Consider the following 24,356-nt stretch of genomic DNA (forward strand, 5'->3'; position numbering starts at 1 on the left):
AGACTGGGGGAAGGACATGGGGAAAGCAGTAGTATATTATAGCAGCAAATTCTAGATATGGGGACCCTCTTTGTCCTCTTTCCTTCTGAATAACTGGTCTGATCTGTTTGATGGCCATTGAGGCACGGCCCCCCTGCATGCTCCCTGGAAGTCACCTTTAACACACAGAGGCTCTATCTGCACTTCACTGAGCCATGATGAGCTATTTAAACCTCGGCTTGAGCCAAGGCCTCAGAATCCTCCAGTGCTGATGTGGAGAGGAGGGATGAATACAATGAAGAGGAGGGACTGGTGAGGGGTCCCAACTGAGAAGGTAGAGGACAAATGTAACACAACTGAGTTCCTGCTTAGTTGCTGCCCAAGGACACATGGATCCAAGGCCTGTGGCTAGAAGTAAACTCCAGGATTGGAGCACAGTCAGGATGAGGAGTCTGGATGGAAAACTCCATATAATTCAAGTCACAGCTGATGGGAAAACCCAAGGTGGCTTCTCAGGAAGCTCAGTCTAATGGAGTGAAGTCCTCATCTTTATCAAGGGGGCCATGGCCTGTTCCCGTGGGCCCCACTGAAGCAAATCCATACCAGCCTGGGAACAGTTAGGCAGCTATGTGCTTGGTTTTCCAAAAGCGTAGCGGGGTATGAAAGGGCTGAAGGAAAGTGCTTTCAAGACAGCAAGCGTACACAGGAATTTGTGAAGAACTGGGGAAGGGATATCAGACAGAGAGGGGAGGGCTCTAGAGGACAGGTAGATAGACAAGGATATCTCACCCTCAAATCAGGGTCAAAGCAGAGAGTCTAAGGGGATATAGAGAGGAAATACAGAAGGTCCAAGATGGTGGAGTGAGGAAGTGAAGTTGTCTATGCCCAACCATTTTCTAGAACTGTGGAAAGGACCCAGGCTTTGCAATCAGACAGACCTGGGTTAGAATCCCAGCACTGCCACTTCTTCACCATATGGAACCTTGAACAACTCATTGTCCCTCTCTGGCACTCATTTTCTTCATTCATAGTATGGGAATGCTCCCCCTGCCCTAACTTTAAATGGCATTAAATAATTATAGAACCTATTTCTTGGGGATGTTAAATAAAATAACATGTAAAGCTCAACATATGGCAGCTATTATAACAAATACTATTATTCCCTTTTCAGGAATGTAGGAGGCAGTTAAGGTAGCTCTAAGACTGAGGGGGCCAGAAGAGAGGAAGAAATAAGGAAGAAGGCAAAGTCAGCGTGGGATCAGTTAGGGGCTGAAGGCAGGTGCCCCAAGAGTGTGGTCCTACTGTGGCCCCATCCCAGAGATCATAAGCAGGCAGATGTCTCAGGGCAGAGATCCCTAGGCAGGAGACAGAGAATCCAAGGACCAGGACACCCTGGCGGCAGCACGCAAGACAATAGCAAAGCTGCCCCCAGGCACCAGCAGGAGAGGCCGAGCCAAGGTCCCAGTGTGGGTGAGAAGCAGGGCTGGGGCAAAGAGCAGGGACCAGGGAGGGCACAGTCAGAAGTGGAGCTGGGAGAGTCAGAGCTGTAGGACGCCTAGGTAGTGGGGCACAGGGGGCTCCACCTGTGAGGACGGGAAGCTTTCAGGACTCCCAGGCAGGGTCAGCTCACGGAGAAGCTGTGTCCAGATCCATCTTTGACGGTTGTTCTCAGAGCTCAGGCCTGAAGGTCTCTGAGAAGGTTGTGAAACCATGTGATAAACTGGACCTCCTTCTCAGCCCCTTCTTGACAGCCAGTCGTCCAAGGGAAGTCTGGGGAGACCAGAGGCATGGTTTAAGGTGACTCAGGCCACAGAAGGGCCAGAGAACACAGGAAGACAGAGGGTAGAAGAAAGTACAGAGTTTTGGGCAACTGAGTGCTACGAAAGGCTGAGCAATAGAGTAAGGAAGCGGCAGAGGGTGGGAGGACAGATGCAGGAAGAGAGAGACATAAGAAGAACGGAAGTGGGGGCTGGCCAGGGGCCGAGGGGTTAAGCTCGTGCACTCTGCTTCGGCCGCCCAGGGTGTCACTGGTTCGGATCCTGGGCGCGGACATGGCACCACTCGTCAGGCCATGCTGAGGCAGCGTCCCACATGCCACAACTAGAAGGATCTATAACTAGAATATACAACTATGTATTGGGGGGCTTTGGGGAGAAGGAGGAGGAGGGGAAAACAAAAAGGTTGGCAACAGATGTTAGCCAGGTGCCGATCTTTAAAAAAAATTAAAAATTAAAATAAAATAAAGGTACAAAAAAAAAGAAGGAAGGAAGGTGCTAACGGACCGAGGGCATCTGGGCAGAGGAGCTCAGCAGCTTCCTAGGAAGAGGAGAAAGTGCTGAGCTTCAGGAGAAGGCATCTGACTCAAGAAGAGGGGGATGTCTAAGGGATGTGGGAGAGGGGGGTGGAGCGTGGCCTGGCCCAGGCAATGACTTCATAGGCATCTCCCCCCACTCCTTCCTGAGCCGTCAGCCCTGGTGACCCCCTGCCCGCATCTCAAGGGTCTAGGCCAAGCAGGCGCTGACAGGGAGAGAAGGGGCCCTTCTGGGGCAGGCCCCCAAGCCTGGCATAGTGCCTGCTGGAGAGGAGGGGCCTAGAGGCCCAGCCCTTGTCAGCATCCCCAGCCGGCACTTCGGAGGCAATTAGCAGCCCAGCTGAGCTAATCCCCCGCCTGGCAAGGCCAACACAAACAGGCCCAGGCCGGGTGCACACTCGCCTCCCTGTTTGCTGAGGGGCCCGGTGGTCCGCCAAGAACAACACCAATAACCCAGGGCCTTCTCTAGGTTAAGAGGAGGACCGGGGCTTGCTGAAGGGCTGACAGTGCCCAACAGAACATACGCTGGCCTGGCGCCCTGGCTGCCCCAGAAAGGCAGCCACTGTTCCCAAGCCTTGGGCCAGCCAGGAAGAGGAAGCTGGACACAAGAAGCCATATACTCTGATTCAGCACCTACCCCCACCCCCACCCATGCCACCTGTGAGGGAGAACAGCCAACTCAGGCTTGTGCTGCCTTGGCCAGGCCAACAACTGAAGCCAGGAGGGGCTAGGCACTCTCGTCAAGAACCAAGGATCACAGGCTACGTGCTGGACACGGGAGCCCAGAGGCAATTCAGACCTGACCCTGCCTTCATGGGGCTCACGATCTAGTGAGAGAACAGACTGTGTACGACACTGGAGGAGGGCCAGGCTCTAGCCCTGTCAGCAACCCCTCCAGACTTGGAAAGGTTATAGTAGAACCCTCCCACAACTGAGAAGGCAAAGGGGGACCCAGGACAAGAAACAAATTGAGGCCCAGATATTGATAAATGGGGGAGATGGTGCCAAGAGAGGCAAGAGAGATCCAGAACATACTTTGGCATAGACTGGTCCTGGACCAGGAACTGGCTCCTCTGAACTTAATTAGTTCAACCCAGTCACCACTGGAAGAGCCCAGGCCCCAGATGAGGCCCTACTCCTGCATCCCCACTTCTTGATTCCAGCTCAATTTCACCTTCATCAGCCCTTGGCCCACGAACATCTCCTTTCTGAGTCACATCCTTTATCCTCAGTTTGGTCCCTCACTTACCCAGGTACCTGTGGGACTTCGTAACATTAGGAACTGCAGGCTCCTTGGAGCAGCTACTTGGGAAAGTCACATGGCCTCCTTGAATGGGCCAGGCTTCCTCAGGACACTCCTGATGGTCCACATGCAAGACTATGACCATTTACTGAGCATCTGTTGACTGTGGGGTCAGGCCCACACTAAACACCACCTACCAGCATTATCCCATGTAATGGTCACAAGCAAATCACGGAAGACAAATATTTCCTGTTGGATAAACCAGCTGGGAGGCAGGTGTATGATCTATCCCCACTTTACAGAAAAGGAGACCAAGGCTCACAGAAGGGAAGAGACTGGCTACAGCCAGAGACCAGATATTCCGGCTCCTAGTCAGTCAGAGTGTAGTGTGTCACTGGGCCCCCTCCTCCAGTCCCACAAGCCTCTCCATTTTCCCTCACCCCACTGCTGGCCTAGACTTACACTGATGCTTCCTGGGCCAAGGGGCCTCAGAGCCTTGAGCCCAATCCCTCCCCACAAAGCAGCATTATCTGTCTTTGGCTGGGATAAGTTCAACTCTGTCACTCTGTTGGGGACACATATATCACTCTGCAGACGACAGCTTTCTCTAGGGCAGAGGGTGAGGAAGGCTGGAGTCGCAATGCCAGGGCTGACAAAGCCACAGCTGGAAGCAGCAGCCCTGCCCACCATCCCCTGCCCTGGCTGGTGTAGCAGAAGACTTCAGGTCCAATTCCAAGCCTTCCACATAGGCTGTCAGGTTCCTGCCCACAGCCCGAAGGGGCTGACAATCCATGGTCCTAACTCTCTGTGGGATGCTCCTACACCTGGCTCTAGAACATCTAGCCTGGACCAAGGTATAGTTGAGTAGATGAATCCTCTTCCCCTTTAGTTCAGCCAAAAAGGGAGGTATTTTTCAAAAAGATCTTCTAAGAAACTGAAGGAAAACAAAGGGGTCATAAGTACACAGAAACAAGAAGATTCCGGAGCAGGACTTTAACCAACACCTCACCAGAGCCCTACAGGCGCCACTTCTCCCTTCCCTCCTCGTGAAGCCTCGTTCTAGACAGCAGGAGACCTGGGGTCTCAGTCCAGCTCCACTGCTGGCAGCCTGTGGAATCTGAAGCAAGTCAGTAACCTCTCAGTCTCATCTGTAAAAGAGAGATGAAGACGACGGCAGAGGCCAGGACCAGAGCCGGTTCTAACTCCAGAGCCTCTGTTCTACACAGCCTCCCCCCACCCCCACCCCCAACATTACGGTTGTTGGAGGACCAAACGAAACACTGAATGGGGAAGTGCTTTGTGAGCCGGGAAGAGCAGAAGGCTCACTGACGGTTGTCACCAGCCAGCAAGCACTCTGGCTCTTTATTTAAGAGTGAAAGAGAGTGTGTGCTGGGGATGTGGGGATGGCATCGTAGGTTCCTCAATCCATCAGGTTTAGATGACACTAGAATTTGCTGGGTCTCTCTTTTCCTGGGAGTCTTCCCATCCCTCCTCCTCCCACCTCCCAGCACCTCCTGCAGCCTGGGCCTCCTCCTCATCCCCTTCTTGGACAGCGGCTGGAGCCACCTGGGAAGCTTCAGGAATGGCTGATGGTTATCGCAGCCAGGACAGGGCGAGTTGCTGCCCCTGATTCATCATGGAGCTGGAGTGGATCCAGAGAAGTGACCAAGAGGATGCAGGGCTGCTGCTATGAATTCAGATTGCTTCAGTCCGGAAAGAGGGAGGCTGAGAGAGAGGGCAGCTCTATCATTCAAATCAGAAGGGGATGAGGAGAGGGGACTTCAGGCTCATTCTTCAAAAGAACAGGCACTGCGTGGTAGAAGAAGCCTGAGAGCTGAAGTTGCACAGATCTGGGACTAAACCTCCTCTAAGCCTCTCGCTAGCTGGGTGACTTCACATAAGTTAACCCCTATGAGTCTGAGCTTCCCCATCTACACCATCTCAAAGGCTACTGTGGGAACTGAACCATAATGTAGGTAGGTGTCCAATAAATAGTTCCCAGTCCCATTCCCTTCTGACCTGGGATATGCATTCTCCCGTTCCCGCCCGGCCAGTTACCAGAGCCATACGTCTAATGACGACACCCCACACACATACCCCAACCCTCTCCTCTCAGCACCTAGGGTACACTCGATATGGCATTTGATTCCTGGTCCCCAAGCTGCTCAGGTGTCTATTTGCAACCACAGCAAGCTTCAGTTTGAGAGAACTCCAGCATGGTGAGGGGAAAGACAGGTTACTCCCCTCCAACTTGCCCTCAAGGGTCAGAGCTCCATCCAGCTCACCAGCAAGGCATCAGCTCATTAACAAGAAAGAGGTTCCCAACCTTTAACCTATGCCCCCTGCCTTGAAGAGACAAAACCTTTGCTTTGTTAGTTCTGACATTTCAAAATAAATCTTGTGACTAAAATAAGCATTTCAAATCATATCCACCATTTGTCCAGTGGCTGGTATAATACTTCTCCCCAAGGGGAGTCTATAATTAAAAGCTCTGGAATCAAACAACCCAGCTCCACTGCATCCTAGCTGTGTACCTTGGGTAAGTCATTTAACCCGCCTCCTCAGCTACAAATTGAGCTATTGTGGAGATAAAGCACAGAAAGCACTTAGCCCACTGCCCACCACATAACCGGCGGGCCGGCTTTAGCTATCTCTACTGCTGTGATCGTTAGCGAGTGTCCTGCCACCACCCTTCACCCAATCCTGAGACTTGCTGAGCCACATGTTTCAGGGAGGGCTCCCCAGACTTCCAGTGGGCAGTGGACACACTTTACAGAAAAAGGAGTGGGTGCCCCTTTTACTAACCTGTCCTTCCCCACAAGTACAGGCCACGTTGTACCACCCACACTATTGCTTACACATTCATATCCTCCCCCTCACTGTGAGCTCCTTCAGGGTGGGATCTGGACCTTCTATTTTATGGGGGGTAAGGGGGTCAGGAAGCAGTGAATAAATGTCAAATGAACCAAGGCATGCACTCTAGAAAAAAATGCAACGCAGCCATCTGCTGAGCACTCGACAGGCACAAGGTAGACTGATGAAGGGCAGCACAGGAGTGGGCTCAAATCCTTGAAAGCTCTAAAACGCTACAGCTCTGTGGCTGTTATTCTGGACACCTCCAGAGGAAAGGAGTCAGGGGAGTAGATTAAACCATCTCCATCCGCTACTATCCCTGGATTGAAGGACCCCACTTCCCTTTCAAGGCCCCCGAGAAAAGCCTCGGCCTGGGTCCACAAGCCCTGGTCCCTGTGCATGGCCTCCCTGGAGGGCTGGCCCACATGGCTTTGTTATAAATGATGCCCTGGACCGCCATCTGACCCACTGTCTCCTGGTCTCCTCATCTCCAAGTTCCTGAAGCCTCAGCCAAAGACAACAGTGTAGACTCATTTCTTCAGGGCCCAGAGTGGAAGGCTCCCCAGCACCTGGGAGCAGCTGGAAGCTGGAACTCAAGGACTCATCGCTGCTGGTCTCCCTATCCTGTGCCAAGTGCATCTGTAAACAAGCCTTCTCAGTGGCTCCCTGCAGCTGCTCCCAAGGGGCCAAAAGGGAGAGAAACAAGCTAAAATCAGGGCAGCTCATGGCTGAGAAGTGAGAACTGAGCCAGACAAGGCCTGGACTGAAAGATGGTCCCTGGGTATGGCAAAGCCTGTGATGCTGGCTCTGTTCCCAGAGACTTGCATGGGCTCACCAGGACTGCTGCCCTGTGCCAGGCTGCTAGGACCCCAAGAGGCATGGGGCCTGTGTCACACTGCTGTAGGTCCCACTGTTTTACAAGCCGGCAGAGAGAAAGAGCTTGCTAGGGCGGAGATGCCTGGATGCTGGGCTGTTGTGCGTGATCCTGTTTGCTATAAAACAGCCAGACATTCCTAGGACCTGGAATCACGCCGAGGCCATGGAGCTAGCCTTCCCGGCCATATATCTCCAGGCGGGGGACAGGCCTGAGACATCTGAGATAATAAAGACATGATTGTCTCAGCCCTGGGGCTTGTCTCCCCTTTGTCTCAGGGCCCAGCAGCCAGCAAGAAGTTTAAAGATATCCTCCCCCTTGTCCTGGGAAAGTACAAATGCATCAGATTCTATAGCCTCTGGGGTGAGCTTCCCAAGAACCAGGCCTGGGATTCATGCTCTCAGCTCACCAGAGCAGAAGGCAAACAAGGGTCCATCCCACAGCAGGACACAGGAGAGAGTGTGGCTAACTGGGACATGGAACCCCTACTTGGGCAACATGCCATTCCTGGGGCACGCATCTCCAATGTTCACCAACCCCACAACATAGCAACTATTTCATTTTAGCGATGAAGAAACTGAAGCTGAGAGAGGTTAATGGACTTGTCCAAAGTCACAGCTATTCAACGGCACAGATGGCTTGAAATCCAGATCTGTTTTACTCCAAAGCCTGCAACTTCCACAGTAACTTTAAATCTGCCCCCTCTTTTTATAATGCTCCTTCTTCCCTAATGTCCAGTTTCTCCACCCCAAAGGGGAAGGGTTACCCTTTAATATCTGAAGGGAAAAATTCACACGAGGGAAACAAAAGCCAGACTCCTTAATCTGGAAGCCAAAGCAGCAGTTGCCAGCCTGGTCTCCCTTGAGTCATTTCTACCTCTATATGACGACCTGTCCCAAGGGTGTGTGGCTTCACAGAGGATAAATGGACACGGAAGGTGCTGAGGATGAACCTTACCAATTTCGTGAATTTGTGGAATGCCAGTGTCCTAGCTTTCCTAACCACAGAACCCACTGGGTGGAAAAGGAGTAGCATCCACACAGAAGTAAGGTGCTCAAGTAGAGCGAGCCCTGGACTCAGAACCAGAAGACTGATTCAATCTGTGAAATCTTATAAAAGCTCAATGCTAAGCCAGTTTCCTCACTTGTAAAATAAACACCTGTTGTGCTTGCCTCGCAGGCTTTTCTGAAGACGAACATGAAAGCATTGTACCAGCAGCTTTATAGATAGACGGTATTGTGACCCATGCGTGTTTTCTCCCCTGTTGGTTTCTTTTACATTCCTCACTCCCCTCTTCTCCCTGCCTTTCTTCTGCTCAAACATCTAAACTCACTATGTGCTCAACACCATGCTGAACACAAGGAGAGGCTCAGGCACAGGTTAAGAAAAGATGACAGAGATGTAAGATCAGATAATCTGAGAGCAGAGCCAACTGGCTACCAACGACCTGATGGGCCAGGTCCTGCTGAGGAATGGCCAGGGTCTGCTTAAGCCTCAGACCTGCTGCCCAAGACCCTCTCAGCCTGGCTACGGGGCCTCAGGACTAGAGGTTTAGCTTTCCCCTAATTCAGACATTCATCTGCCCATAGGCAAGGCTATGGACCATATGATCTTTCAAGGCTACTTCCGGCCCCAGGATCCCACCCATCTGCCCTAACTCCCTGCTTTTCCCATCCTCTACTCTTGGGCCTTGGCAAGGTGGGGGGCCTCACCTATATTAGATAAACAACTCACCTCCTTGGCAGTAAAAGAGGGCTTGGAAAAACCAAGCAGTAGGAAGTCTTTCTGAACGACCCAGGGAAAAGCTGAAGATTCTCCTTACTTACCCATTCTGGCCATCGAGGCTCAGAACTGAGGGAGAATGTCGAGGTCATCTGGCTAAATAGTGTATGCTGTTAGATGTATGTCCCATCTAAAAGGAGTTCTCTGTTTGCACACATTCCAATTAATCCAACTTCTGTACGGCCCTCAAATAAACCAATTCCCTCCAACTCCCACCCCATGCATGCATATTTCACTCTTCCCTGGCAGCCCAAATCTGATGCTGCTACTTGTAGAGACAGAACATTTCTGTCTATAACAGAGGATGTCTTGGTCTGCAAGCTCCCCAAAGACACTGCACCAAGGCTTGGTTCATGATCCAATTAAAAAAGAAACAGGGAAAATGAAGATTGACGCTTGGCAGAAGGTTAAATGAAAGATAGTCAGTTATTTGAGAAATGGGAAGTTAAGATCATTGGCTCTGGAGGGTTACCAATGGTTCTCAGAATTGAAAGTACAGGCTGCAGGTAGAGGAGACAAGACTTGTGGGCAATAGGCTCTTTTCTCAGCAATTTGAGAGTCTGTACTCTCTTGCCAGAGGCAATGAGGAAGGCAGAAACTCAAGAAACCTTGCTAAGTCCCAGGCGCACAACCAACCAGATTTTTCTTGCTGGTTCTCTGCCATCTAGCGGCTCCTCTGGAGCATTACAAGTCCACCTCGTGGCCATTTTCCTCGGCCCCTCCAGTATCTTCCTAAATAATGGTACCACTTGGACAGCCAGGCATTATGCTAGGTGCTTTAGCTACAGTACTGCATAACACTGCAGGAGGGGTATTAATTCCATTTTCCAAATAGGAAAACCAAGGATTACAGAAGTCAAGTCACTTGTCCAGGGTTGCACTCAGGGTCAGTGGAAAATGTGACACCTAAATCCATCCTCATGCCATTGTATCACTCCTCCTGGAGGAAAGGAGGCTCCAAAACTAAAGATAATCTCAATTCTTCCATAAATCCCTAGATGTTCCAAGCTCCTCATAGTTAGTTACCAACCTGGTCAAGCAGACAGTACCACAGCCTCCTCTGGCCCCATGACATAGTGGGTATAGCACTGGGAATTGGGCAAATCACTCCACTCAATTTTTCCATCTGAAAATTGAGAGGCCACACAAAAACACGCACACAAATGTTCACAGGAGCATTGTGCACATTAGCCAAAAGGTGGAAACAACTTAAGAGTCCATCAACTGGTGAATGAATGAGCTAAAATGTGGTCTATCAATATAATGCAATCATGTTTAGCCATAAAAATGAATGAAGTTGTGATATAGGCTAAAATATGGACGGACCTTGAAAACACTACGTTAAGTGAAAGAAGTCAATTACAAAAGACCATAAATGACTCCATTTACATCAAATGTCCAGAATAGGCAAACCTATAGCAAAATAAAAGTAGACTAGCGGCTGCTTAGTAATGAAGGGATTGGGGGCGAGGAGGGTTTAGGAGGTGACAGCTAAAGGGTACAGTGTTTCTTTCTGAGGTAAAGAAAATGTTCCAAAATGCAGAGTTGCACAACTCAGTGAATATATAAAAACCAGTGAATTTTACACTTTAAAGAAGTAAACTGGATGGCATGTGAACTACATCTCAATAATACTGTTGTACTCCCCGCCTCTGCCAAAAGAAAGTCGGGGTTGATCTAAATAACCTCCGAAGGCCCTTCCAGTTGTCTTTTTAGCAGAAGGAGTCACCTATCACTGTCAGTCCCAGTGCTGATAACTTGGCCTGAACCTACTCAAACTGGTAATAAGACCAGTCCCACCAAAGGCCACCTGAATAACTTTGCTCCATGCCCTCCCCTCAAGCCCTGAGCAGCCTCTGCCTTCAAGGGATGGATACCCTCTCTTTGTACCTTAAGGAACCCAAACTGCAGACACCTACACACCCACTGCCTCGAGGAAGAACAGGGCAAATGCAGGCCGCCTCCAGCCCTGGTTCTTTCTGTTTTTATGGAGGTCCTCCTAAAGCGCAGCTCCAGCTGGAGCTCAACCCGTCTAAGAATGGTCATTCACACTTTGGGGGGGCAGCATGTATTGTGGGAAACACACTGGTCTTGGAATCTGGAGCCAAATCATGGTTTCATTTTGAAGCTTCGTATTGGGCAAGTTACTTAGCTACGATGAGCCTAAATTGCCTATAAAAGGATTATGAATAAGCTCCCACTACTGTCATGAAAACAGCATATGCATCATTTGGGGTAACATTCCGCAAGCCAGGCCCACTGTACAAGACATCAGGACACACCGTCTCTGCAAGCCCTGGCCTACAGACTCTATCCTCTGAGAAGCCCTACCTGACAGCCCCGCCTCAGTGATCATTCCCTTCATTTTCAGTCTTCCAAGCACCTTAGTATAGAGTCCAATGACTCACAAGTCTGGGAAAAACTCCCTCATGTTTGCAGATTTCCTGTTTTAGTATAATTTATTCAATACTAAGTTTTGCTAGTCTTCACTAGCAAGAATTGCCCATCCAGTCTTTCAAAAAGGTGAGTATCCTCTGTTGTGTAACAGGGACAAAGTCCAGGACTGTGTGTAGGATTCCAGGTTCGCTGTGCCACTAAATGCGCTGTGCGTGACTTTAAGTACCTGTCCTTCTCCATGTGTAAAATGAGGGACAAAAGATAACCTTAGATCTCTTCCAGGTGTACAAGACCCTCCTCAGACTGCCAGACCCTCTCTCCAACTGTGTGCTTTTTTTCTCTTTCTATAGAACAGAATAGGAACTTGTCATCCTAATTTTAAAAACTCCTGAGGAGGTAGGTATTATTATCATCCCCACAAGAAAAACATCTAAGTTAAAGATCTCACCCAAGATCATACAACAGGTAAACAGCAGAGCCAAGACTCAAACGCAGGCAGTCTGGCTCTAGAGTGCTTTATTACTCTATACTTCCTCTTGCAAAATGGATGAGATATAAACAAGCATTCCCTGAAATGAATAAAAGCCTAAGCAAGAGTCAATCACACTGGTGTGACTCTAAATCACTCTGGGTGACTTCCATTTTGAACCCACTACCATAAAACTGGATGCCATTCTGTAGGGATTCCCTAACAGACCACTCTGTCCTTGGTCTAACGAACGTTCTTCAGGGGTCGAAGATATGTTATCCCTAATCCTTGTGACAATTCTGCGAAAGGTCAGCAGGTGTTACTGGCTCAACTTCCAGATGTGTAAATCAAGACTGAAAAACTCAAGTATGTAGTTTGCTCAAGCACAGCTAATTATTGACAGAACCTAATTCCAATGAGGCCCCTCTATTACAAGCATCGTGCACTTTTTATTCAACACTGTTTCTCTCTAAAATGAAAAAGTTCTCCAAGGAACTGGCACTAGAATGATTCCCAAAACATGAATAACAATAACAAATGTTCTATTTTATATAAATTGTAATAGAAAATGTCAGAATACTTACAAGAAGAGAGATACCTGTAAAGGGATCCAGTTTCACTACTAAATTCTATTAATGCTTGGGTCCTACTGGTATTCCCAGAAGGAAGTGGTCCATAAGATAGGGAAATACAGCCTCTGCTAGAAACTGTATTTATCCTACAAGCAAAAACCAAATCAGTCTTTACTGGACACTGCAATATACAAAACACTATAGATTGAACCAAACTTTAGAACCTCTCAAATATATCAATGAAAACCTAATCCTTACTGAAGCCTCAATAGTCTACTTGTATATTTACTGCATAGGTTTCACAGATTTTTATTAACTACCTGTCAACAGCAAAAAACTCTTGGAGTTGTAGAGATGATCCTGCACCAGTGGTGTTCAAATCTCTTGGCAGAGCCCTGGAGGTCCCACAGGGGTGCAGAGAAATGTGTATCTACGTTTGGGACAAGGAAGGGGGAGCAAAACTGCTGAGCTCGCTTCAATCACAGCAGCTCTGTTTCACGTACTACCTTTCCTGTTTCTATAATGGGACTCTATGTAAGACTTTATGTGGAAAAAAGAAGTCTACTGCTAAAAAGACAAACCAAAAGGAAGAGAAAACCATTCTATCTACACATGGGGAAACTGAGGCCCAAAGAGGTACAGCAACTTGTCCAAGGAAACTCTGGTGCCCCAACCAGAACCTAGGTCTCCAACTCTCACTTTAGAGCTTTTTCCAGCAGCGATATTACTACCATGGGAGAAATTAAGAGATAACATCAAACACCATAACGCAAACTAAAAGCAAAACCAGGACTCCATTTAGTCATACTACATTTACCAGGGTTCAATAGCCCTACAGACTAAGGAAAAAATGGTCTTAAAATAAACTGGCATCCAAGACGAGAATTTTATAGTAGCAGATGAGATAACTGCAACTCAGCATCGTACGGTGAAGTCATTCTCACACGAGGCAAGTGAAGAAGTCACAGGTGCCCGCTTGCCCTTCACAAGCTGCCAAGGGATGCACCAAACTCCCTAACACCAATACAACTGTGAAGTCCTCAAGTTACGGAGAAAAGGTGGCAGTTCTTTACGGAGTAATAGATTCAGAATCAAGCTAAAAACCTCTCCCCCATAAGCCCAGTGCAAATCTTACAGAGCTTTACAAAGGAGGTCCAGGAAGCTGGCACTGAGGCTCCACTGTGAGTCTGGAAGTCCAGACAAATGTCCAGCCCTATCACAGAGTTGGTTAGAGATGAGATGTAAGAGAGAAGCCAATATACTCTCAAGCTCCCTGAAAGTCTGATCCTATTCTGGTAATGGGGCTGAGGGCCCTTTACTCATATATCAGCCTAAGACCGAGAAGCTAACAGGGTTCTCTGGCCCTGATTTGAAGTGAACCAATGGTGATGGCGATGATAGCTGCAATCCATCCCATTTACCGCAGAGTACCTACTACACACCAAGCACAGTGCTAAGTGCTTTACATAAAGCATCTCATTTAACCCTCTCAACTCTCAGGTAAAGTAAGTATAGCTATTTCCATTTCGCAGAGGAGCCTGTAAGGCTCAGAAGGCTTAAGTTACTTGCCAAAGGTCAAAGATCAAGTTAACGGCAGAGCTAAAACTCAAATCCAAAGCCAAGGCATGCACTTTCCATCACAATGCCAAGGTGTTTAACCTCAGTCTTGCCAGCTGACAAATGATACCATCGATCCTGCCTCCCTTACAGGGCTTTATTGAGGATCAAGTGATATCACTAATACAAACATGATCTGAAGTTTATGAGTTTATTACCTAAACTCAAAAACAGTGGGAGGACCTCTAACCTTTGGGGAGAAAGTGTAGCTCCACAATTCTACTCACCTCCCTTTATTTGGGTCAAGTTAATAAGATTCTGTTACCTAATAAATAACAGGGTTCCTTTCTCCTGATCAGGTCCATATTAGATAGACAGAAAACAAGGATGCTATTCTAAAGGCCATTCTGTGAGATGGTAAAGAGAAAAGAGAAAGGGTGCCAGGTTTCAGAAGTGGCACTCCCATCATAACCTTGGCCTTGGGTACTCACTAAGGTCCAGCTTTCTCATCAACAAACCTAGCTCTGCCAACTCACAGGGCTGCTACAATGGAAAAAAGGGCAGTTGGAGCAGAGATTCCAGGGGCAGACCACCCAAATTCAAAAGCACCTCAAGATCCTCTAAAGCTACGCAAAGGAAAAGGATATCATTCTCTCATGGTACAAGCGTTCCTAAAGTCACCTTCCCCAAAAAGATCCCACTCAAGTAACCTGCCATTGTAGATGAAGCCTTTTATACTGCTATGCTTGCCCTGGGCATTATATGATGCTTGAACTACAATCTTCAGCTTTGTAATTAGTCACATACATTTTATTTTCACAAGATACATATGGTTAAAAGCACACAGGTTCCAGAATCAGACAGACTTGAGTTCCAACTCTGGCTGGAGATACTAAGCAATTATGGAGCCTCGGAGTCCATATCTATAAAATGAAGATACTTGTAGTATCAATTTCACAGAGCTGTTGAGGACTAAATGTGATAATACTGTCAGTTTAACACAGTGCAAGGCACACGCTAAGTACTCAACACAGCTATTCTTTCACCAAAGAGTATGTTCCATTTCTTTTGTGATCCTCAGTAATTGAAGAAGAGTCCTCCCTCAGTGAGATTAATATTCCCTCTCTAACTCATTCGTTTACAGGGGTCCTTAAGAACCACCTTTCTTCCCACTACATCTATTCCTAAGTAGGGCTCCTAGCTACTCCCCAGGTGTCTCCCATCTTTGTTCACATTCCTTCCAACCAGAAATCCATACTCATCCATCCAATCCCTCTCCCACCCCTATATACCTCTGCGTGTCCAAATGAGACCCATCTTTCAAGGTACAACCAAAATATCACCTTTTTCAAGAAGTCTTTCTTGATTTCTTTCTACCCCTCCCCATCCTCCCCCCAACAATATACACACATGACTAAAAGTGATTTCTCTTCTTCCTGGTAACCCTCCTTTACTTTCATTCTTACTAGAACCACCCTCATCATCCACCTTGCTATCTAACAGAGGGCCTCTTGAACAAACATCCGCTAAACTGACTTTACACAAATAAAACCATTTGGAGATTTGTAGTTCTTAATATAATAATGTCTTCTGAACATTTCTCATTCCTTGAGTTCATCAGCTGGCTTGGACCAGGAAGATCCTCAAGCTTCAGAGATTTGGCCAACCTAAGACACCAGTCTTTGTAATTCTGGGACACAAGGGAAACCGTATGGCTGACCTGATCTTCAGATGCCTCCCAGGGGTCCTAAGAAGACAAAGCAATTACAGAGGTGAAGGAGCTATAGCCCTTTGGATATAACACACTGTGCACATGAAGCGCCTCTACACAATTAAAAAACTTGGGAGAAACCCCACCTCTGGGTCTTAGGCTCTTCTTAAAAGAAAGTTCTAAACTACCTCGAGCTCTAACATCCTAGTTCTATAAATACTGAATATGTACTCTCATAATTACTAAAACACAAAATCTCCAATGTACACCCAGTAACACATCACAATGATATGAATAAAAACTTCCTCACACATAACCTAAATTCTTCCCATTGCAAGGCAAATCTAGTAACTGTTAATATTTGCACAGCACTTTTGTGTTTACAAAATACATTCACATATACAACTTCATTTAATCCTCATATTCACCTGAGACGTAGATATTACCATTTTTCCTAATTTCAGATGAAGCAAATGCAGCTTAAGGACATACACTGACCTATCCAAGATCAAGCAGCTAGTAAGGCCAGAGTTGAGACTCAGGGCAATTAAGTCCCTACAGCAGACACCATCTTGGATTCTTAATTTGGGTTGACTATGAATTATCAGACTGACCCTTAACAACCTCTCCTAGATAATGCAGAAGTCTCCCCAGTCCACCAGCATATTGACTCAGCCTCTATTCCCTTCTGCCTCACCACCTTCTCCCTACCCTTCTGCCATCTATTAAGACCCCATAAAGAGTAGGGTCTAGATATTAGGTAGAGTGCATCCTGGATTCAACTGGCAGAGTTTTAACTTAAATTCACCACTAGGGGGAGCTAATCTCAACAATCCAAGAAATTCATTGGCTAGCTCTTCCAGAAAGAGCACAGAGGGGCCAGAGTTAAAAGGAGCTCAAGAGATTAAAAGAAGCAAGAAGTAGACACCACAGTACTGGCACAAGCTTTCCCATCTTCGTGAGGCTATCCCCTAACAGCCCATGATCAGGGAGTAAAGAAAGAACATTCAGTTCAAGGCTTATGGCTCAAAAGCACTGAACATTTGCAAACCCACACAGGTACCTCTCTCCTGCCTCTGAGAAGAGTGGCCATGTAATTTTGCATCATTTTATAGCTAAACCACAAACCAAGACAGAGAAACTAAGCCTTTAGGCAATCAAATATTAATTCATCAGTATCAGGCTAATACAGAAGGAAACAGCTACTTGTTTAATCACTCAGACTTAAAAAGAAAAATCAATCTGAGGCTGGCCCCATGGCATACTGGTTAAGTTCAGCGCACTCTGCTTTGGAGCCTGGGTTCATGGGTTTGGATCCCGGGCATAGACCTACAACAAGTGTCAGCCATGCTGTGATGGCAACCCACATACAAAGTGGAGGAAGACTGACACAGATGTTAGCTCAGGGCTAATCTTCAAGCAAAAGAAAAGACTGGCAACAGACATTAGCTCAAGGCTCACCTTCCTCACGGGGGAAAAAAATCAATCCACTTGGAATGATATATTCACTGACAAGAGGGGGAAATAAAACCATAAAACACTGGCCCACACACACCCTGCCCAAAGGTCTGACAAATAACGGGGGTGAGGGGGAGCACCACAGCATCTGCAGCAGAGGAACAATGTAACCTTGTTTTTAAGTCAGCAAAAGACTTCATCTCCTAGAAATCCAATTTGGTCTGTTGGAGTCACTTTAATTTTCCATTCATTTACTATTTGGAATTTGGTCCTGTGTACTCTCTGCAGATGAATTAGAATATTCCCGAGAAGCATGGAAAGGATATCCATCTCCAGTGAAACTTGTACAGTACACTTGTCTTGAAGTTATCAGAGAAACACAGCCTTCCTCTACGTTCTAGCTTTGACTTAAAAACCTCTACTGAAATGAATGCTGGTTTGGGACCACAAGTTTGGAAAACCTCTTTCCTCAAAGAACAGATAAAGCTATAAAAATGTATAGCCCAAGATTACTCTAAAATTCATGTGAGATATAAAGGAAACTTTGAGATTATCTCACACCTGTGGCACACTTAAAATAACTGGGTACGCTTTAAAAAAGTGATGCCCTTCAAAAAGTAATTTGAAAAAAATTCTAAGTGATGCCCAGACCGTTAGATTAGGCAGAGATTGCCTAAAATGGCCCCAGGCATTGTTTTCTTTTCTTTTTTTTTAGTGAGCTCCCTAGGTGACATTCACACACCCAGAGTTAAGAACCACTGAGGTGTGTACTGGTCCCCAAACACAGCTAATCCAAGTTCTACCTGGGGAGCTTTTAAAAACTAGATTGATTCCTAGGTCCCACCCCATACCTACAGAGGGATCCTCAGCGGGATTTTTTAAGTTTCCCATTAATTGTCGACCAGTCAGGAACGTGACTTGCATTTGAGACCTCAAAGATGACTAAGCACAGGAGAGTGAGAGAGACCTGCCAAAGGGCAGGCTGAGTGGGGGCTTCATTCTCCAGTGTCTCCAGGGCCCAGTATGGAACAAGCGCTCAGATGAATAAATGTGTTGTCATGGGCATGCACACACAGACAAGATTTCTATTCTCTGGAGAGTCATTCTAACTAGGATGAGATCACATGGTTATTCAAGAAGAGGCAGCTATCAAAATTCTAAGGGAAAGAAAATTCCAGCCAGAAGCCAGGAGCCCACATCTATTTTATTCTCTGCTACATCCTCAGAGCCTTATTAAGTGCTTATAAAAATCTATTTTTAAATTTACTAAATATGAATGAATGAGTGGGATAGACTTTGGGCTTGGCTTATATGGAATCTTAAGCAATGGAATGTGAGAAATTTTAAATGTGCTTGACCTTGCATCCTCCTCAGCTCAAGAGGCTCACCATGAGAAGTCCATTCTTGGGTAGCCACTGCTGTCTGGAGCCAGGCTCCAGAATGAGAAACAAAGAGCCAAACTGAGCCAAATCTGAAGCCTGGAGGCAAAGCTCAACTGATCCAGAGTGAGAAGAACAAATGCTTCTTGTAGTAAGCCACTGAGCATTAGGGTGGTTTGTAATGAAACAGTATTGTAGCAATAGCTGATAAAATGAGGCTTAACAAAAAAAGGCAGGGCATTTTGGGAAAAACTCAAAGTAATAATATAAACTTAAAGTATTTAAACAGCCCTGGAAAGAAAATAATGAAGTGAGGTCTTCTGTTGTTGTATGTAGTCAAATCACCATGCTCTGAAGTTGGGGGAACTCGGGGCAAGGCTTACAGAAAACAAGGAAAGCTAAATTAGCAACGTGATTTAAAGCTACTTTCCCTCACACATCATTCAGAGATACCCTAACCATGAAGAGCTCAGCCCTTCCTGAAAGAGAATGGAGTTGCCACTTCCTGGTGAAATGCTGTCCCTTCTCCACACTGTTACATACCAAATTTCCAACGTATGTTAGCTGTACCCAGCTGGGAGTAAGTTTCGACCCTTCTCAAGGAGCAGGCTCCCTGTATACCAGAGTTTCTTAGCACTCAGCAGCCAAATAACCACTAATAACATCAAAATGGGAGGAGAAAAAAAAATAGTCCAAACCTAACAATGAAGAAAAAGAAATTCATTATTTTATCTATTCTGTGAAGATAACAATTAGAAGACATCATTGATTTCAGAACCAAAAGAAAAAGTACTACATTAAATGTACACACAAATTTTAACAGATATTCTGATTATAATATGAAAACGTGAGGAAAAATATATGTTAGAATAAAGGAAATATTGCAATTCTTCCTTTCATACCACAATCCTCCCTTCCCCTTAGAATAACTCTCCTACTGGCATAAAATCCAGCTCTAAGGATGCAACTGGAACAAACTACAGAACCTATTTCTAAGACCTTAAGTAAAACAACAATATTTTAGAAAACCAGTGACGTGTTAGTGTTGTATTAGCCTAAATGTTGCAAATTTTGCCACAAGCTAAGTCTGCTAAGGACTGTTTTAAATAACCCTTTTCCAACCTCTAGATCACACCGCTGGGTAGTATCACTCACTAAGCCAAGATGACAGACAAGTTTGCTAAGTCAAACAGAAAACAACACGAGCTTCATCCACTAGCCAGCCATGTTCTTCTGATATGTGGAAGTCAAATTAAACATATTTAATCAGAAAACAATGTTAGCTTCAATCAATTCCCTGTCACCTCTGTTGTTTTAATGTGTAGATAATTCATCAACACAACAGTGACCTGCTTCATTTCATTTATTCATTCTTGAAATCATGTTCGCATCCAACGACTATTTTAAGAGCCATCTCTTATGTGTCAAACAGTGCTCTAGGCCAAGGATACAGCAATTATCAGGATAGACCTAAATGCCACTGTATAAGAACTAAAGATACACAGTCCCTGCTCCCCACGGTCTCACGGCACAATCCAGCTGTCTCTTCCTAGTACGGTCAACGAGGAGTAAGACAGACACATTGGTTAAAACAGTAAAGCTTAGACCTGACTCTTCCTAACCTATTCCCAACCACCCAGCTTAGTTCTAGCACAGTACAGAATCAAGCCAAAGACTCCACAAAGAAAACCAGCAAAAGGAGGCTATACTGTATCAACCTTATTAACTGGATTAACAGTTCTTAGTTTCAAAGATTGTCATACAGATCAATATAATGCCCTTAAGGTAAGTGAATCATTCTTGTCGCCTAAAGAAAATGTGTTCCATATTCAGATTCACAGCACAGAATCTAGAATCTGATAGAGGCAGTTTGGTTTAACAACCTAGGAGCAGTAGTTCTCAAACTTGGCTGCATTTTGAAAATACCTGGAAAGCTTTTAAATAACCCATTGTCCAAGGTGCACTCCAGTAAGCAACAAAGTTTGAAAACCGATACAGAAAATTGGGAGGGAAACTGGCTGCTTTCCAACTAATGGATGGATTAGAGTGTGCTGTCATTTCCTTCCAACAACATGAGCAGTGAGCTTCCTAAACATTTCTTCACTAAGAACTATTACAAACCCACTCGGTATTTCAGAGGAGTTTGTAGGCTATCTGCCAAATTTAGAGGAGACGGCACAAATCTGAAAATATGGAGGGAAAAACATTATCTCAAACTGAATGCCAGAAAAGAAAGTACATAAAAATAATAAAGCTTTAAAATCTTATCCTGAAATTTGTTAGAAATTGATGCTAATAAGAGTTAAGTACCCACTCCTAAATATCTAAAAAGTAAGAGGCGGAGGGAAAAATAACAACCCTCAGGCTGGCTTGTGAAGGGTTTTTTGTTTGTTTAATACATCTGAAAAGAATGCAGATACAAAGAATTGAGACATGAGAAAGCACTTGTTCAACACTAATGAATCTACAGGAATCAGGATTTAGGGGAGGTGGAGAATATTACCGAAACATTTTTAAAAATTGGAAACTGCAACCAAAACAAGCTGATAAAATCCCTATTAACACTTAGGAAGAGTCTTCATAAGACTCTTGCCATGATTTTTATTAAACTAGACAGCCTCAGTTGGCTGCTCTAGGGTTCCTCATATGCAAAACAGAAATAAGGGGATTCCCCTGACTGGTCCCCCCATGTTGTTAAATGTTCTCCCCACCCCCACCCCACCCTCAGCTTCTTAATGAAGCAGGTCTCCATCCTCACAACTTGAAAGAGGATGTGAATCATTCCACAGCCATCTGTCTTCCAGCACCACCCCTCATACTTCCTCCATATACCAGGTCTTCAGTTGTGTTCTAGGAACACCATATCATACACTATTAAGCTGCACATCTATGCTAAGCATATAAGACAATGACTGACAGGGAAAAAAATGTTTAATTACATACTCAATCCATTTGGTGTATTTGAAAAGGTGCAATACTTTTCTTCATTTATCAGTGAAAGAAGTTAGAAATTAACTTCAAAAAAATCAGCAAATGGCAAACAAATTTCCTTGAAAGTCACAGTCACATATATAGTGCATCCTAGAAAAGAGGAGGGGCAAGACAGGTTCCACCCACTTTCATGAGTTTCATCAAATACTGGACCTACTCAAGGGTGGAGAGAAAAGGCAACTTTCAAAAAGGAGTATGTTATTAAATGAGGCATTTCCTATACTCCTTCCTAAGAGCACCAGGTGGGGAACACGTTTTCTAAACTAGATCTAGGAAGTGGAATGTGGAATCAATCCGTCCTCCTCTCCTTAAGGGCTGTCCAATGGTTAATCAATTAAAAAAACATGACTAAATAAAAACAAACCCCACACACAATCCCCGCCCCCCCCCCCCCCAAAAAAAAAAAAAGACAAAAACAAAAAACCTAGTTGTCCCAGATTACTCTCCAGAGCAGAACCTGGGAGCAGCTTCAACAACCCAAATTAGTCTGTTACAGAGTCATCACAAGCATGCCTTGCTTTTAAACAGAAAAAAAAACTTTTTGAAACGACAAAACAAAAACTAGTACTGATCACTTTTCTGACAACACAATTACTCAAAATTAACTAGTACTGAGAGGGGGAAGGGGGCCATACCTATGGGCCTTGTCTCACATGAGTGCATGTGGGTAGGTGCAGGGCATTTGTCATTATTGCAAAAACGAATTTTAATTTTTAATCTTTAGTTTGATTTAAACATTGCTTTTAGTACGATGCCGACACCAGCTGTGCAGAACGGGCTCTGGAGAGACGTTCATAGCAGCACACACCTGCGGCTCTTCTTCGGTTCTGGAGGCTCCAGGGCAGCCAATATTGCTTCATCAAATACATTCTTTAGGCCTTTCTGAAAAGGGGTAGACAGAAAAAAATGGGCAGTCTGATTCTCAGAATAACAAAGTTGAACATCAAAATTAAAACATTCAAATCACCAAGAGTTGGCAAAGAACGAAACATTAAAAACAACCCTGAATCTCAACACAATCATCTCACTTCACCAAGTTTTGTCCAGGCAGGGCACTGGAAGGATCCAGCAGTTCAGGAGCAGAGGAGCAGATATTCATGAGTGAGACAGTGGTCCTTTGAGAAAGCTTTCTGCAGACCAATGTATGTCACAAGAAGCAAACAAGCACATGTGTCATTTGCTCATTCAGTATGAGTTTTGTAATGTGCTGCTGAAACACTTTACACAGAAACAAGTGAAGCAGCTCTGCATTCGAATGCAACAGCTGGATATGGAACAGGACTGAGAGGACGGACACCAGGCAGTGGCATCCTTACTCTATGGAAGGCGCAGGCAAAGATGGAGAGAGCAAGTACAGTGGCTGCATCGAAGATATGCACTCTGAACTCCCTTTATCCCACAATGAGGCAGAGCCAAGGGGATTCAAGGAAGCAAAAATGTGGGTACCTGATACATATGTAAAACCAGAGCCAGTCAGTGCAATACATGAATAAAGCTTCATCAGGCATTTATACAAACAATTGTATATTTTTAATTTCAAAATTTGAAGGTAACCACAATTGTATGTTTCCCTCACAACAATAAAATCAGAAGCAGGAAAATATAAAGGTGGCAGCTTTACATCTCAACATTAACAAATCTTAATTCAACTATTAAAATGGATGCTGTTCTTAAAAGATAATGTAACAAATGATCTCATAAAGCAGTAGCAGATACATCAATATCTTCCCCACCCCAGACTGACAAATACTCCACTACAGCACAGACAGCCAAAGCAATAGCAACACAAAGATTCACTGCACAGAGGAGAACCAGAAAACAATCCTCCCTTCCCCATTACACTCTACTAGCAGGTCACCCTTTTTCCATAAAGTTTGTCATGCAATTACAATTAACAATTGATCATAAGAGCAAAACGATGTTTGCGTCATTTTCTCAATCTAGAACTAAGATCTGGAAGTGTTCAAACTCTTCGTATTTTCTCCAAGAGGACATTCTCAATGCCAGACCAAGTTCCCTTTTGCAATTGTAATCCAAACCAAAAAGCTCTGAGCATCAGGCAACTCAAGCAGAAAGTTAAACAAGTCCAACTTGACTACTGATCACAAAAAAAGTCTATAAGATATTGCATTCTTGATCAAAAACTAATACAGAGGTTGCTCTAAGGTGGTGAGTAAAAAGACGCAGAGGGTTTCAAACAGGATGGTTTTATTCCTTTGTTTTTAAACGCTCTTTCTACAGTAGTGGGACAGGAAGCAGCAGCAAAGAGGGGAAGGAGAAAACAGTTTAGAATATACAGCACTTCCTTTTGGGTTGAGTTTCCGGAGGCTCGAGGGCAGCTAGGATAGCCTCATCAAACACATTCTTCAGACCTCTCTACAAGACAGAGGGGAGGAGAGAGAACAGCAGCCAGGTTAGAGGATTGGAAAGACGAGCAGATACAACAGCAGTCCGGATTAAGAGGGCTGAATTCACAGAAGCAACATCTGTTAAGAAAAACCACCGCAGAAAGCTGGGTCTTAGGCTCACTATCAGGAGAGGAGACCACTGAACAGAAACTTCTTACCTCAAAAAAGGTTAATTGAGCAAGAAAGCAATTTTTATGAAAATGTCGTATGTTGACTTCTAAAACAATCACACTTTGAAATCTAATATTACAACATTTTAACGAAAATAATGCCAGGAGAGAAAAATGGTTAAGTAAACACAAGCTGGGCGCACTGGATAATTAAGGCTTGTAGAATTCCCAAGTATTTCTAATGATAAGAATGGCACACACA

General features: G+C 45.4%; 1 protein-coding gene across 2 annotated transcripts in view; it reads right to left on the bottom strand.

Moving 5' to 3' along the window:
• Positions 1-20,951: 20,951 nt before the first annotated feature.
• The window catches only part of CDC42 (cell division cycle 42), a 45,503-nt gene continuing 42,098 nt past the window's right edge, over positions 20,952-24,356 (bottom strand). Inside the window, exon 6 of one of the 2 annotated variants that reach the window (XM_046661017.1) lies at positions 20,952-22,458. In XM_046661017.1, the coding sequence (XP_046516973.1) occupies positions 22,369-22,458 (90 nt within the window). In that variant the 3' untranslated portion in view covers positions 20,952-22,368. Of the gene's footprint in view, positions 22,459-23,767; positions 23,953-24,356 lie in introns of those variants that run through there. The other variant, XM_046661018.1, reaches the window with a different exon arrangement.

Source organism: Equus quagga, chromosome 5, assembly GCF_021613505.1.
Source record: "Equus quagga isolate Etosha38 chromosome 5, UCLA_HA_Equagga_1.0, whole genome shotgun sequence".
Taxonomy (NCBI): domain Eukaryota; kingdom Metazoa; phylum Chordata; class Mammalia; order Perissodactyla; family Equidae; genus Equus; species Equus quagga.